The following is a 15,865-nucleotide window of genomic DNA, read 5'->3' as shown; positions in this document are numbered from 1 at the left end:
AGAGCGGAAAGTAGTTTTAAATGAGCTTGACCCAGAGATTAGGAGAAACTTTGAGCGTAGGGGCTACTTGCCTTTGTTGGATGTTGATCCTCCTCCTCTAGCTACCTTGATTAGAGAGTTCTATTCAAACCTCTCTGTCCACTCCTATGATTCCAACACTCTGGTGAGAAGTTGGATACGGGGTGAAGAGTACATCATTACTCCTACAGTAGTGGCCTTTGCTCTTGGGGTGCCTTTGGTCCAGCATCCTGTTTATCCTTATGATGAGTCTCCTCCCCTGAATGACATCATGTCATATCTTACTGGATCTTCTATCTAGTGGGGTTCTAATCCACGGATCACCTCTCACGAGTTGACCAAGATTCATTATCTTTTTTTTAGGATTTCTTGCCATTTGATTTGGCCCATCTCTCATTTGCATACTATTCCTTTAGAGAGATGTGCATTTTTGTATGCTCTTGTCATAAACGCTCCTATGAGTTTTTCTCATCTTTTCATTCGTTCTTTGATTGAGGTTCATAGGATTAGTTCTTTTGCTCATGCTTTTTTTTTTTTCCTGTTTTTATTCATAGGATTTTATTACATTTAGGGTTAGAGCAGTTTCCGGCGTCTAAGCCTGTTCATATCATAGCTCCTATAGATGCCACCTTCCTTCAGCAGTGGGCTGCTTAAATGCGAGCTAGCTCCAAATGCCCTAGGGTTGAGTCTTCCTCTGGTGCACCTCCTCATTCTCGTCCTCCTTCTTCAGGTGATGTAGCTGCTGATGAGTTTATCAATCTGACTGCTGCTGATGCTCCTCCACCGTCTGCTTCGGATGTTGCTAGCATTCGTTGTACATTGGATACTGTCATGACCGTTCAGGCGGCTCATGGTCAGCTTCTGGTGGATGTTCTCACCGAACTTCAGGCTTTGAGGGCGGATTTGGCGAGTTTGAGATAGTCACCTCCACCACCTCCTTTTAATGATGAGTGATTGCCCTTTGGCAATTCGTCACAAAAGGGGGGAGTATATTTGGATAGGAGATTTTGTTGATAGGGGGAGATTTTGTGTTGTTTCAGAGCTATTGGAACTTTTAGATTGTATTTAGGTGCTTCATCTTGTATTTATATTTTTTGGCTCTTGATGTATTTTGTTTTAGTTGAGTTATCTATGATAGAGGGAGATACTATGATGTATTTATATCTATTTCTTGTTTCACATTATGCTACATTGATTATTGATTTATATTTATGAGGTTATTCATGATATATGAGGTTATTCATAGCTTCTATAGGTGCCACCTTCCTTCGGCAGTGGGCTACTTAAATGCGAGCTATCTCTAAATGCCCTAGGGTTGAGTCTTCCTCTGGTGCACCTCTTCCTTCTCCTCCAGGTGATCTAGCTGCTGATGAGTTTATCGATCCAACTGCTATTGATGCTCCTCCACCGTCTGCTTCGGATGTTGCTAGCATTCGTTGTACATTGGATACTGTCATGACCGTTCAAGCGACTCATGGTCAGCTTCTGGTGAATGTTTTCACCGAACTTCAGGCTTTGAGGGTGGATTTGGCGAGTTTGATACAGTCACCTCCACCACCTCCTTTTGATGATGAGTGATTTCCCTTTGGCAATTCGTCACAAAACGGGGGGAGTACATTTGGATAGGAGATTTTGTTGATAGGGGGAGATTTTTTGTTGTTTCGGAGCTATTGGAGCTTTTAGATTGTATTTAGGTGATTCATCTTGTATTTTTATTTTCTGGCTCTTGATGTATTTTGTTTTGGTTGAGTTGTCTATGATAGGGGGAGATACTATGATGTATTTATATCTATTTCTTGTTTCACGTTATGCTACATTGATTATTGATTTATATTTATGAGGTTATTCATGATATATGTCTTGTAGTTTATGCTTATGTGAAATCAAGAATTTATTTTGTTTTACTTGTATTTTCCACACATGCGTTTATGTGTTTGTTAAGTGTTACAGAAATGCACAGGTTAATTTAGTCATGCTGCTGTCTACACTTGCAACTGATAGATAGTAGTTAGGTTGAATTTGTTTTTGTTGGGCAATGTTTTTGTAACTTTGAGCACTTTGTCTAGTTTGTGTTTTGTCACGGATTGCCAAAGGGGGAGTTTGTTGGGTTCTAAGATTTTAGGTTTAAATGTATTAGAACTTCATTTTGTAATGTTGGCAAACCATGATCAAAATATTTAAGTCTTGTTTTTAGACTTGCTCAAAGTATGCTTATGTGAAAAGTTGGAATCGAGTGTACTATAGGATTTACTGTGTAAATCTACCTGGCTCGATTGTTAAAGCTCATGCAGATTGTTTTTCTATAGAATTTTCCAACTCAGCCCAAGTCTGTTTGACGTGTAGGGTTTTATGTTTTGCTCTAAGTATAAAAGGAAAAATCCTAGCCACATTTTATTGTTGTTGTTTATGCTGTGTATGTGAATCTCTTGTGAAATCTAGATGTGTTTTCCTTCACATATACTTAGGGTTATCAAAAATCAAGATTATGTCAAGAACTTAATGATCAATTCAGTTGCTGCATAAAGAGCTTAAAGATACACAAGCGAGAGTGCTTGTACTTGCTGTGAATCCAAGAAAGAAGTAGTTCGTGGACTCGGAGTTGTCACGTGGTCGTGGTAATAATTTCCTACTCAAAGTAGTAATAGGATGTTAGTAGTCTAAGTCGCTATTGTGTAAATTTCAATTCTTTCATAGTGGATCTATTTTATCTTGAGGATAGTTAGGTTAAATCCTCTTTAGGTTTTTTACCGGTTTGGTTTTCCTGGGTTATTATATCGTTGTGTTATTTATTTTCTGCACTTTACAATGATATGATATTTTTGTGTTAACCTAGATTTGAATAATTTGACTAAGTAATCACTTGGCTAATTAACTAGGTTAATATGGTTGTGTTTTAAGGGGTCTAAAAACGTACAATATGGATTTGATTTCCATATAATCAATATGTATTTGATTTTATCTTGTATGCAATAGGGATTTGATTTCCAAAGTTTTCAACTTAAGGTAATTAATACGGATTTAATCACCTTGGTTTTCAAATTGGTTAATTAATATGGATTTAATTACCTGATCACACTATGATTGGAGATGTGGCATATAATCATGCTTCAAACAAAAGTATGTTTATAAGATTTTGAAACCTCTTATGTATATTATTTAAGCATATTGAAGTTAATATTACTTATTTCATGAACACGATGTTCAAAGAAAATATTGTACATGTCTTGCTTATGAAATGTTATATAAAGGTATGAATTTTATTATGATGCAATTTTTAGGTAATGTCCTCTAGTATAATCTAAATTTGGTCAGTAGAGGTTAAATTATTAGCTTTCCACCAAAAAAAAAAAAAAAAGTTATGTGATTGGCCATTAAAAGTGGTGAGTATGAACTAGAAAACCAATAGCCTACCAATTAAAAATAGAGTGGCTATAGTTACGTTTTCAATTTCTATTTGCAACTATGGAATAATTATTTTCAATCATGAATATAATCAAATTAGATTTCTCAACAAAATGGAAGATGATATTCTAGCGGACTCTTTTATTCTATACATAAATGAAAAGAAATTTAAAAAAAGAAAAAGGAAATTGTTGCAAAATTTGTACAAAAATAATCATAAATGATTTTGAAGGGAAAAACATTGAGTTCCATTTTAATATATCATATGATTTAGTTGAAATGTATTAAGAAATAGTCATTTGTGGCTTTCATTTGTTTATATTTGCTAATGGTGAATAAATATTTAGATTTTTATGTATTACTTGTTTTTTGAATTTTTGTATATTTCTTATTCTTAAAGATCAAAATTGTTTTATTCATATATTGGCTCCTAAAACAAATTCCTAGGGTACGTTTGGTAAGACTGTAATAGACACTGTAATGTAATAGTTTGTCCTATGATTTAACTATTCAGTAGTTTGGTTATGTTTTTATTATAGGAAATAATCATTCTTTATGAATAGTTATTCTTTAAAATGAGGATTAACTATTCATCTCTAAAAGGATTGTAATAGTTATTCCTTAGTAGGTATATCAATTTATAAAATTAATATATTTTTGAATAAAGAAACTTTCCATATGCACATAATAATTATAAAAATAAAAAATTATAAAAAAAATGACTAATCTCTCTTTCAAATTTAAAAATATTACTTTTTAAGAAATATAATTATATGAGTAAGATATTTCCTAAAATACATCTTAAGTTTGATTTAAAATACTTTCATTCCATTATCTTTAGGGTTCTATTATTGTATTGTCACCAAATAAATTAATAGTAATAAGTATTACATTATAGTATATTGTATTCCTTGTAATACATATTTCTATTACTATGTAATTATTGTTATAGTCTACCAAACATGCCCCTAATTTTGTCTCTAGGCATAGGTTTCAATATGACCCCCATTTTTTTAGGGGTTGTTGATACCCAAAAAATCACAACAACAAGCCCAACTTGGGGAACTAGACCATGGGCCTTATGTGAATACAAATGATCCATTTTCTATAAAGACACTCTTGTAAAAGAGTCTGAAGAACCATGAAGAATGGGGTAAAAGCCTATTAGTAAATAAAGAGAGAAAATGGCCTTGAATTAGGTGCAAATGACCCAAGAAAATGGTCATCAAAAAGGGTCCTTGGAAAGTCTAGCAAGAAATTGGGCAAGCCCAAAGGAGCCCACCAAGGAACCAATCACCAGGATCGAGTTCCTTGGTAAAAGGAGAATGAAGTAGACGCACTATGCTCCAAAAGGTATTGAAACTTTGGAATTGAAATTGACTAATCTATAGGAAAAGATTCGAGTGACCTCGGTCAGAGGAGGAAAGCAAAAGGAGAAAGATGCTTGGGAGGCTTTCGGAGTTCACCCATCTCAAAAAAAAAAAAATATATATATATATATATATATACTACTTTCAAGAAAAAGAGCCAACAAGAGAAGTTGCTATTAGCCCAAGGAACCTTCGAAATGTATCTTTCTCAACCTTGAACAATGGGCCCTTCCTTGATGAACTCAAATGGCATCTGATCTACAACTTTCTATGAAGAGAAAATAATTAAAATACTTTCGGATGTGGGTTCCTGAAAAACAAAACAAGAGTGGAAAGAAGCAAAAAGGCCCACCAAGCTCCTTCAAATTCAGGGTAGGAAGCCATGGTTGATCCAACGGACTAAAGACTACACCATTTTGAGGAACTGAACCATACCCACTCTAAAGGAACATCAAAGTAGAAGAGAAAAAAGGGGGGGGGGGGGACACTGAGCATCTAAGATCTGCACAGTATGAGGAAAAATAAGCAAGAAACACTAGCATCAAGGACCTTGGGAGGAAATATTGTGTGAATAGAAATTTCAACTTGTAGAAATACTTGGGAGCTCCACACTAATCTAAGGTCCCAGATCTCACAAGTCTTGTAGAGTCTCAAGGACCTTCTTAAGTTTGTGAAGTTTGGGATTTATAAGCATTGTGGACTTTTTCCCTAGACTCTCTAAGAAAAAGAAGCATTGTAGAAAGGAAAATCTATACCTATAGAACTTGTATTTTTGAAAACCACATTGATCTAGGCTTCCAAGTCTCACAAGTCTTGTGGATCCTAAAGGGTCTATTGAAGTCTGTGGAACTTGGGATTCAAAGGTCTTGTGGTTCTAGGAACCAATATTTTGGGTTTCACAAATAAATAATAAAATCAATTAGACTATTCTTTTTTCTCTCTAATTCTTTTAGTTCCTTAATATACATATATGTATTTTTCCCTCTTGGATTTTTGGATTTGTGTTTGCACACAGGTTGGTTTTGTGAATCAGATTTATCTTCCGTGGTGAAACCAAACCTAGCTCACCCATAACTCTATTATGGCCTTGCAAAGCCCAAGTCTTAAAATTAGAGCATGGGCTTGATTAATGACAAAAAATTGGCTTTCAACAAGGGTTTGGTTTATTTTCAGTACTTTTTTTATTGGAATCTCATTTTGTTTTAATGAGAAACTACCATATCACTCATTAACTAAATAAAATGTAGAGATTCAAACTCATTACCACTTGTCATTGTGTATTTAAAACAAAAGGAGACCTTTAGTTAAAAAAGCACTAGAGGTAAACCAAACCCTTCTTTTAAGATCATGCAGCATGCCATTTATATAAGTGTAAACTATAAAAAATCAAATATAGTCTTCGAGTTGTACTAAGAAAACAAAATCTGAGAAACTTGCTCAAGCGACCATGAGTGTCACATGAAATTTTTGTTTCTCGAATAATGATTGCTTGAGTTGTCGAGCAATCTAGAACTTACTTGAGCAAACTTGCTTGTCTTCAAAAATTGAAATTGTTGCAAAATTTGTACAAAAATAATCATAAATGATTTTGAGGAAAAAAAATTGAGTTCTATTTTAATAAATCAAAGAAACTTGCTTGAGTGACCATGAGTGTCATATGAAATTTCTGTTTCTTGAATAATGATTGCTCGAGTAGTCAAGCAATCTAGAACTTACTTGAGCGAGCTTGCTTGTCTTCAAAAATTGAAATTGTTGCAATATTTGTACAAAAATAATCATAAATGATTTTCAAGAAAAAAAAAAAATTGAGTTCTATTTTAATATATCATATGATTGAGTTGAAATGTATTAAGAAATAGTTATTTGTGGCTTTTATTTTGTTTCTATTTTGCTAATACTTGAAAAAATTATTAGTTTTAAAATTTCATATATTACTTGTTTTTTGAATTTTTGTATATTTCCTATTCTTACATAATCAAAATTGTTTTATTAATATATGTGGTCCTGGAAAAATTCCTAGTTCTATCCCTGGTATCGATCTCAGTATGGCCATCATTTTTTTTAAAGATCGCGCAACATGTTATTTATATTGTAAAAACTCAAAAATAGTCTTCAAGTTGCACTAAGAAAACAAAACCCGAGAACCTTGCTCAAGCGAATAGCCCGTGAGTGTCACACGAAATTTCTGTTTCTTGAATAATAATCTCTCGAGCAATCTAGAACTTGTGCAAGCTTGCTTGTCTTCAATTTCTTCGAAAAAAAAAAAAAAAAAAAAGAAAACATTGTAAAAGACTATTACACTACTTATATACATTGAAATACAACCCTTAATATGTCACAAGGCATTTACCAAATTAAAACCTAACGGCACCTGCATAAGGATGCTCCGACATCAATTTCTCTGTTCTTCAGTAATTAAAAAAAAAAAAATTGCATCTTTTATTTTCACAAAATTGTACATGAGGAACTATCTTTGGAGGCACAGTTTGCTTTTATTAACTTATTTCAATTACTACTGGATATTCAAGTGGAGTTGTAAAGTAAAACGTGGGGAGGGGAAATTTTAAGGTTGCCTTCCTCGTCTTTTATGGAAAAACAAGCTTATGATCCTCACTTAGACTTTCCGGTAGAATATAGAAATCCCAGTGTTGGTATCTGGATCGATTCAGGATCCGTTGCTCTCCACTATTTCTCTCAAAACCAAAAAAGAAAATTCTCATATCCTTGAATCTGGGTTTTTTTTTTTCTTTATATAAATTCAGGGTCAGGTTACATTTCACAAAGGCTACGTAACAGGGGCAATTTATCCTCTCCATGAGCAGACTCAGAGCTAACCATTTATCAATTCATATGGGTTCTTAATCTAATCTAAGACTCTAAAACTCAAACAAACTGGGGCTTTTACTGGGATTAATCCACATTCGAGCTAGACAGGTTGAGGCTCAACCTTTTCAGTGGACATAAAAATGACAAACCAGAAATTAAATCAAAAATTTTCAACCACGGACAAATTAGAAAGAAAATAATAGAGTTTAAGGTTTGGACAAATAAAGTCGAAATAGTCACACTAGTAACACGATTTGTGGCCTAACATATGTTGCACTGTTGAGAGGTGCTGCTCAATTTTATTTTTATCTATAAATTCTCTAAATGATGGGATTGCAGATGCTCTCAAGCTTTTTCAGCTTGCCCTCATACTCTTCTGAATCTACGAGCTGGAGGCCATCTAACCACTCAATCACCTGTTCAATAGCATCTTTAATTTCTTTCTTACTTTTAGGGGCAAGCTTGGCGCCAATCTTCTCATTATTGATAGCATTCCTCATGTTGTAGGTATAGTTCTCCAAAGCATCCTTAGCCTTGACCTTCTTCCTGTGTTCATCATCTTCAGCCTTGTATGTCTCTGCGTCCTGGACCATTATGTTAATCTCTTCACTGGACAGTCTTGCCTTATCATTAGTGATGGTGATATTGCTCGTTACACCAGTGGTCATCTCCTTAGCAGAAACATTCAAGATACCATTAGTGTCAATATTAAAACAAACGTTTATTCTAGCAACACCCCTGGGTGCTGGAGGAATACCAGAAAGATTAAATTGTCCCAATAAGTTGTTATCACAAGTTCTTGCTCTTTCACCCTCGTAAATTGAGATCAATGCAGAAGTTTGGTTGTCAGAGACAGTGTAGTAAGCCTCCTTCTCAGTAGGAATGGCGGTATTCCTTGGAATCACAATACTCATCTCCGTTCCTTTAACACTTACACCAAGGGACAGAGGGATGACATCTAAGAGCACGACGTCTTGCAGTTTCTCATTTCTTATACCAGTCAAGATTGCAGCTTGAACAGCTGCTCCATAAGCTACAGCCTCATCCGGATTAAGGCTCTTGCAAAGCTCCTTCCCATCAAAGAAGTCTTGCAACAACTGTTGCACCTTGGGAATTCGGGAAGAACCACCGGAAAGAACAACAACATGGACGCAGCTCTTATCCATCTTAGCATCAGTCAAGCACGTCTCCACAATAGCGATGCACTTCTTGAATAAATCCATATTGAGTTCTGAAAATTTGGCACGGCTAAGAGTTGAAAAGAAATCAATACCATTATATAAAGAATCGACTTCAATGCTAGTCTCAATTGCAGAAGAAAGAATCCTCTTTGCTTTCTCACAAGCAGTTCGCAACCTTCTAAGAGCTCTGGAATTCCCACTAATGTCTACCTTGTGTTGCCTCTTAAATATTTCAACAAAGTGCTTTACCACTCGGTTATCAAAGTCTTCACCTCCAATGTGAGTGTCACCAGCAACGGCCTTCACTTGGAAGACACTCTTTTCAATGGTAAGTAGTGAGACATCTGCAGTACCACCACCCAAATCAAAAATCAACACATTTCTCTTGTCATTGCTATCTGCAATCTTGTCTAGACCATAAGCAATGGCTGCAGCAGTTGGTTCATTGATTATACGCAGGACATTCAGGCCTGCAATGCCTCCAGCATCCTTTGTAGCCTTACGCTGGGAGTCATTGAAGTAGGCGGGTACAGTAACAACCGCATTCTTCACAGTTGTGCCCAGGTAGGTTTCGGCAATCTCACGCATCACTCTAAGGACCATAGATGAGATTTCTTCCGCAGAAAAGTGCTTCTCTTCGCCCTTATAGTTGACAACGATCATAGGCTTGTCATGAAGACCACAAATGACCTTGAAAGGCCAAAGCTTGATATCTTCCTGAACTAAAGGATCACTGAATCTCCTACCAATCAATCGCTTCGCATCTACATGACAATACCATTTTAAGGAATTAAAAAATGATTTGACAACAATAAAGCATAAAGAGCAGAAATAAATTATTCATTTCTTGTCCATAGATATATATATTTAAGTATAATTAGAAAACATAAAAAATTGGCAGCTTAAGCTTTTGCTGATGACCTAGAAATTTTTTAATTTAAATCGATACTATATGCCAGAAATTTGTAACAAAGAACTTTAATTAAGCCCATATTCACTACAATTAATAAAGCCAAAATTCCTATAAAAAAATAAAAATAAAATAAAGCCAAAATTGTCCATAATTGATAGCTTTTAACACCATGCGTGGTAGAATTTGAATGAGATTGTGGCCTATAAAATGGTGAATATGAGTGCTATAAAACATTGTGATATTCGTGTAAGTTCATTTTTTTCCAGGTGTTTTTATTTTATTTAATTAGGTAAAGTATAATAATATATTTATCATTCGAAGAAAAAGTAAAGTTATATTTTTATTAAAAAACAGAAGTATAGATATTGTGGGGGTAAAAGACTCATAGGCCCATTCAATATCTATATTGGGCCAAAGGGCCCAGCCCATGGAAAAACCCCTCTTCGGCCATAGGAAAATCCTCCTCGGATGGATATAGCCAAGGGTAAAAGAAGTAATAGACCACCGGTAGCAAGACTCCAAATCGTTCCACAGGGCAGGGAAAGCACGAAAGCAAAAAAAGACAACTAATAGAACAGAAGCGTCTAAGGGAAGGCTGCCTTTATTGCATTCAGTACCTTGTGCCTGACACAACCATACTTCTCTGTCCTTACAACCACTCCCAACAACTGGAGATAGGGGCTGATGGGACAAGTACCTATCCTAGGGACCCCAGTCAGGAGAAAGAAAATGACTATAAAAAGGGGAGTAAAGAGAAACAAAAGAGAGGAGAGACCCCCAACACACGAGAAGCACCAGAAAAAGCTCTTCGGATTATGCTGAGGACCCATTCTCTCTGTTAAACTTGGCCTATGGGGAATACCTTGGTGGTCGTTATTCACACACCATAACTCAGCTCTTTGACCCACTCTCTACAAATTCGTTGTATTGGGCTCACTGGTCTAAGGTTCCATGCACTTTAGGCTTGGCTTGAAAAGATTCGTGGCCCTACAGATATATTTTTATGTAATTTAATTTCAAATAAAATAAAAGGCAAATAATAATAAGCTCGTCCAAACATATTACAATGATTAAGTTGACTAACCCCTGCATCTTTTGGCTAATATTTGAGTGTAAACTAATTTTGTAAAAGGAATAACTCGAAACGTCCGGAAAATAAGTTCCATTTTTGCTTTAAATTATTCACTAATCTGATCAATTAATGCATGGAAAAATTTGATAAAAAAAATTTATATACCAGACATTCAATTATTAAGTATTGTTAATATTCAATAATAAAAAAAGTACTATTAATAAATAACAAGTTAAATTAGAGAATTTGTGGAAAGAATCTTTCCTAATTTAATTAGAAATTATTAAACCTAAAATTAGAATTTGTTTAGTTTTAGGGTACTAGTTATCTCTATGCTCTAGGGGAAATTTTATTTATATATGATACATATTAATTCAATAAGTACTAATAAATAAAATTTAATTAGATAATTTATAATATAAAAAAAGATCAAACCTAATTTAATTGAAATTTGTTGTACCATTTTTTTATTATAAAAAAATGGTGAATTTTAATTAATTTAAACTAATATAGTTTGATATTATTTCTAATTATAAAAAATAAATTAATATATTAGAATGAGACCAGGTGGAGCTAGGGGTGAGAGCGGCCAATTGCCACTCATTCAATTTCTTCTGCACTTAAGTAGTTTGCCTCCCTAACATGGTTGGAATAGAAAATAAATGACTCCCACTCTAGAAAAACAGACAATGATAATAACATAAAAAAAAAATAAAAAAAAATAAATAAAAAAATCCCTTCCCTCACATATCAAAGAATATAAGGGTATGTTTGGTAACTGTTTTTTTCCCCTATTTTCTGTTTCTAAAAACAATTTTCTATTTTTGAGACTAAAAAACTTGTTTGGTAATCCAAAATGAACAGAAAACAAAAATTGTTCTCAAACCTCAATTTGTGAAAAAAACTGAAAACATGCAAAAGGCTGTTTTCAATTTTTATTTTTTAAAAGTCAATGAAAACACGAATTTTATTTAATGAATTTATCTTATTTAATAAGTTAGTATTAGAGTTTAAATTCTAGTAACAACACATTATAGTATTTTCTATTTTTTTTCTTTGATTTTTTTTTTTTTTAATTTCAACTAACCAAACATGTTTTTGATTTCAAAAATACAATATATATATATATATATATATGTATATATTTATATTCCCAAAAACAAGTTTTTGAAAATAGAATATAAAAATTATTATCAAACATAACCTAACTTTTTCACCTACTTTACTATTCTTTTAAAGTAGCTTTTATTTTGTCTCAGGATTTCATCCATTTTTCTAGTTTCTTTTCTTTTTCATTATTTTCCCCCATTTCACTATTTATGTCTCTTTTCTTGTTGAGTAATTTTACTTATATTGCAAATTTTACTATATTAGTCTTATAAGATGATATATCACCATCACAAAAAAAATCAATTTATATAATTATTTATTACCTTTTCAATGGCACTAATCACATTCTTACCATATCAAATTATTAGCATTTTGTAGTAAAATTTGTAGTAATTTAACATTTCTTTTTTTATTTTCTCATGAAAATTCAATTATTGGGCCCCATAATTACATAAATTAATATATTTTTAAAAAATTTAATGCTCTTATACTAGACTAAATCCCTAAAGGCTAAAGGATCCTCTCTATTGGTTTTTAGACCCCTTAAAACATAATTGGATTAACCTAGTTAATTAGCCAAGTTGTTACTTAGTCCAAATTCCAAGTCTAGGTTATCACAATCAAACAATCATATCATGCATAGCAGCGAAAAATAAATAAGACAATGATATGATCACCCAAGAAAACCAAACCGATAAAAAACCTGGGGAGGATTTAACCTAGCTATCCTCAAGGTAAAAAGCAAATCTACTAGAAAGAATCGAAGTTCATACAATAAGACCCACGCTCGACTTCTTATTGCTACCAACCAGTAAAACTTACTGACACGACCACGTGCAAGCTCCGAATCCACGGACTCCTTCTTTCTTTAGCCTTTGCAAAACACAAACACCCCTGTTTGTGACTTTGAAATCCCACTCAAAGGTTTAGTAGCACAAACTCTCCTGTTTGTGACTCCAAGACCACCCTTGAAGGTTTAGATCATCAGCACCTTTGTTGATAAGAGAAGGTAGCAACTTCTACAATACCGGATCTTGAGATTCTTCAAGGAATAACACCGGTAGAAGACATAAGAGAGCTTTTTAGGAATAAAACCCTAAATACAAAAGAGGCATACTTTTTTCTCTTTGAAAAGCCACCTAAAAACGTGCTTAGGGTTTCCTTTATATATTGAGAGAAGTAGATTAGAAACTCTAATCCTAAATGGGCTTGAACTGCTGTTTGGCCTTAATTAAAATTCTACAGATACGATTTTCGATCGATCGAGCCTGTTCTTTGATCGATCGAATCAGGCAGAATATGAAGTCTTCTTCCTGCAACTTGTATGTTCTTGAATTTTGACTTGAATCACCTTGAACATTGTCTAATAATACCTATAGACTCTAAGATCTATATCTAGACAAGTTTGTGTTCACGATTTGCCAATTATTCTAAACATTTAGAACCTACCACTCTCTCTATCTCTTTAATGTTTTGAACTTTGGTTATAAAATATAAACCCAAATTTTAAACACATTGAAGAATAATTTTTTATTTTTTTTTATTTTTAAATTGCAGTTATACTCTTAAAAGTTTTAGATTGATTTTTTTTTCTCAATTTATTCTAACAAGTCAAATTAGGTGAGTGTTTGGAAACCGTTTTGCGTCCATGTTTTGTGTGTTTGGCTGAAAATTACTTGAGTCCCTCGATACTATTCATGAACCCCACAAAAAGATGAAAAATGCAGATGAATTATTTTGTATTGTTCACATCACTATTCAGCTGAAGTTACAGTACTTTCAGCCTAAAAAATCAGCTAACTTATAAATTACTTTGCTATAGTACTTTCAGTAATAAGTTTTCAGTTTTCAGCAAAATAAGTGATATCTAAGAATATAAATCTCTTACTAAATTTTGTATTGTTCAGTTTTCAATTTTCATTTTGTACTGTTCACGATCTAAATTTTGTACATTTAGATAAATCTCTTATTTTATTTATTTATTTTGATCTCTGATATATAAATCTCTTACTAACAAGAATAAAAAAAAAAAAAAAAAAAATTATACTCTTAAAACTTTTAGATTGATTTATTTTCTCAATTTATTCTAAGGGATCAAATTAGATGTCTGAATTTTGTATATTCTAAGGGATCAAAATTCCAAATATAACTTTATCTAAATAATAATTCCACATATAACTTTTGAATTTTTATATGTGGAATTTTTTTAATGTTTTATGTGGAATTATTATTTCATGCGATGAGCTAACAGTATATGTGATCAAAGTTATTTTCACGAATAACCTTATTATTATTAATGGGGGAGTATAACACTAAGTGCTTAAGAATAACACTCAAAAAAAGAAAAAAAGAAAAGAAAAAAACTTTAGAGATTACCGAAGATGGAGTTGGTGGGGTTCCTGGCGACCTGGATCTTGGCGGCATCACCTACCAAGCGCTCTATCGGAGTGAAAGCAACATAGGAGGGAGTGGTCCTGTTACCCTGATCATTAACTATTATCTCTATTCTTTCATTTTGCCACACTGCCACGCACGAGTACGTCGTTCCCAGATCGATCCCTATCGCTGGACCCTCTCCTTGGTCGGACATTGTCGTCGGGAATAGAAGCCCAAAGACTTTTGTTAATCGAAACTAAAGTAGATGAAAGTAGACTATGACGCACTCTAGAACTGAAAGGTTGAAGGCCCTAAATACTTAACATGGGCGGGTGCTTTTAGAAAAAAGCAAAACGAAATAGAAGAAAGCAGTGTGTATGAGACACTTTTGACCATGAAAGGTTAAAGACGGTACAATCTCTTTAACCCTCTTTTTTTTCTTGACAAGCTATATCCCTTAACCTCGAAGTTTCCTCCTTTCCACGTCTCTTTTTTTTTTTTTTTAATTTACTGAAAAGGTCGAATTTGTATTAAAATAATGAGATAAAAGTACAAAGGTGTAAGAGTCCTGATGTGCTCCAGGGCTATACATACCAGCCTGTTGGTTTGTCACTAACTTTTGATATTCATGCAAAATGGACCTCGCGAATGGTAGTTTCTGGTCTAGGCTGGAAGTCCTCAAAACAAAACTTGTTATGTGCCCTTCATATTGCCCATGCAGCAGTCGTCCATCGCTCCATCTCGTCTTTTGGCAGCCTCTCCAACATGCTTCGCGTCAAAAGGAAAAAATCTGTTGCATAGACCTTGCTTTTCTGAATCTTACCACTGGCCAATCCCCACACATTACGAGCCAAGGGGCATTCCCAAAGTGCATGGCATACCGTTTCTCTATGTTGGTGGCACACCAATATAGAGAAACGGTATAAGTGATGATTACATAACAATGTGTACATTTACATATAAGTGATGATTACATAACAATGTGTACATTTACATGTAAGTGATGTGTTAATTTTAATTCTTTTTCTTCTTAATTTCTATAATTTCTATGATGATTACACAACAAACATTGCTGTTAAAAAAAAAACACTCACACCAAAAAAAAATTACATTTAAACATAAAAATTTGAGGAATATATAATATAAATTGCTAATATAATAGCGTTCACAGTTTTGCTCTTAATTTGCTTTAAAAAAACTATTTTTAGCAACATAAACAACAAAATGCATGCTGCATTGATTGTGTTAAAACTAAAATTTTTAAACCCGAACTACAGTAAACTGCCAAAAAAAAAAAAATGATAGCTTACTATAGTTACAAAGTTATAAATTTTTTTTATTCCAATTCTCTCTCTTCTTCTATTTCTTTATCTTTTTAGCTCTCCAGCCTGTTCTCTCTCTTTCTTCTATCAGTTTGTTTTCTCTCTTCTCCTCAGACTCGAACCTTTTTTTTCTCTCTTCGCTCTCTCTTTTGTAGTGATTATGGGTTTTGTGGCCTGTTGTGGGAATAGTGGTGATACGTTTTGTGGCAATAGGTTTTGTGACCGATTGTGGGTTGCTAGGTTTAATGTCGTTTTATGCCTAGTGGCAGTGGTGG

General features: G+C 33.6%; 1 protein-coding gene across 1 annotated transcript; it reads right to left on the bottom strand.

Annotated features, from left to right (window-relative positions):
* Positions 1 to 7,808: 7,808 nt before the first annotated feature.
* LOC115957458 (heat shock cognate 70 kDa protein-like) lies at positions 7,809 to 14,539 on the bottom strand. The gene is made up of 2 exons (XM_031075700.1): positions 14,269 to 14,539; positions 7,809 to 9,561 (listed from the first exon to the last, which is right to left on the bottom strand). The coding sequence occupies exons 1-2, from the start codon at positions 14,480 to 14,482 to the stop codon at positions 7,937 to 7,939; spliced, it is 1,839 nt and encodes a 612-aa protein (XP_030931560.1). The 5' UTR covers positions 14,483 to 14,539; the 3' UTR covers positions 7,809 to 7,936.
* Between the last annotated feature and the right edge of the window lie 1,326 nt (positions 14,540 to 15,865).

This window comes from Quercus lobata, chromosome 8 (genome assembly GCF_001633185.2).
Source record: "Quercus lobata isolate SW786 chromosome 8, ValleyOak3.0 Primary Assembly, whole genome shotgun sequence".
Classification (NCBI taxonomy): Eukaryota; Viridiplantae; Streptophyta; class Magnoliopsida; order Fagales; family Fagaceae; genus Quercus; species Quercus lobata.
The sequence above is the reverse complement of the archived record's forward strand: the minus strand, read 5'-3'. Positions and strand labels throughout refer to the sequence as shown.

Coding starts and splice junctions, on each gene's coding strand:
- LOC115957458 (XM_031075700.1), bottom strand. CDS start 14,482: ATGTCCGACCAAGGAGAGGGTCCAGCGATAGGGATCGATCTGGGAACG. Junction 9,562..14,268: donor CCCCACCAACTCCATCTTCG/GTAATCTCTAAA, acceptor ATTGTCATGTAG/ATGCGAAGCGATTGATTGGT.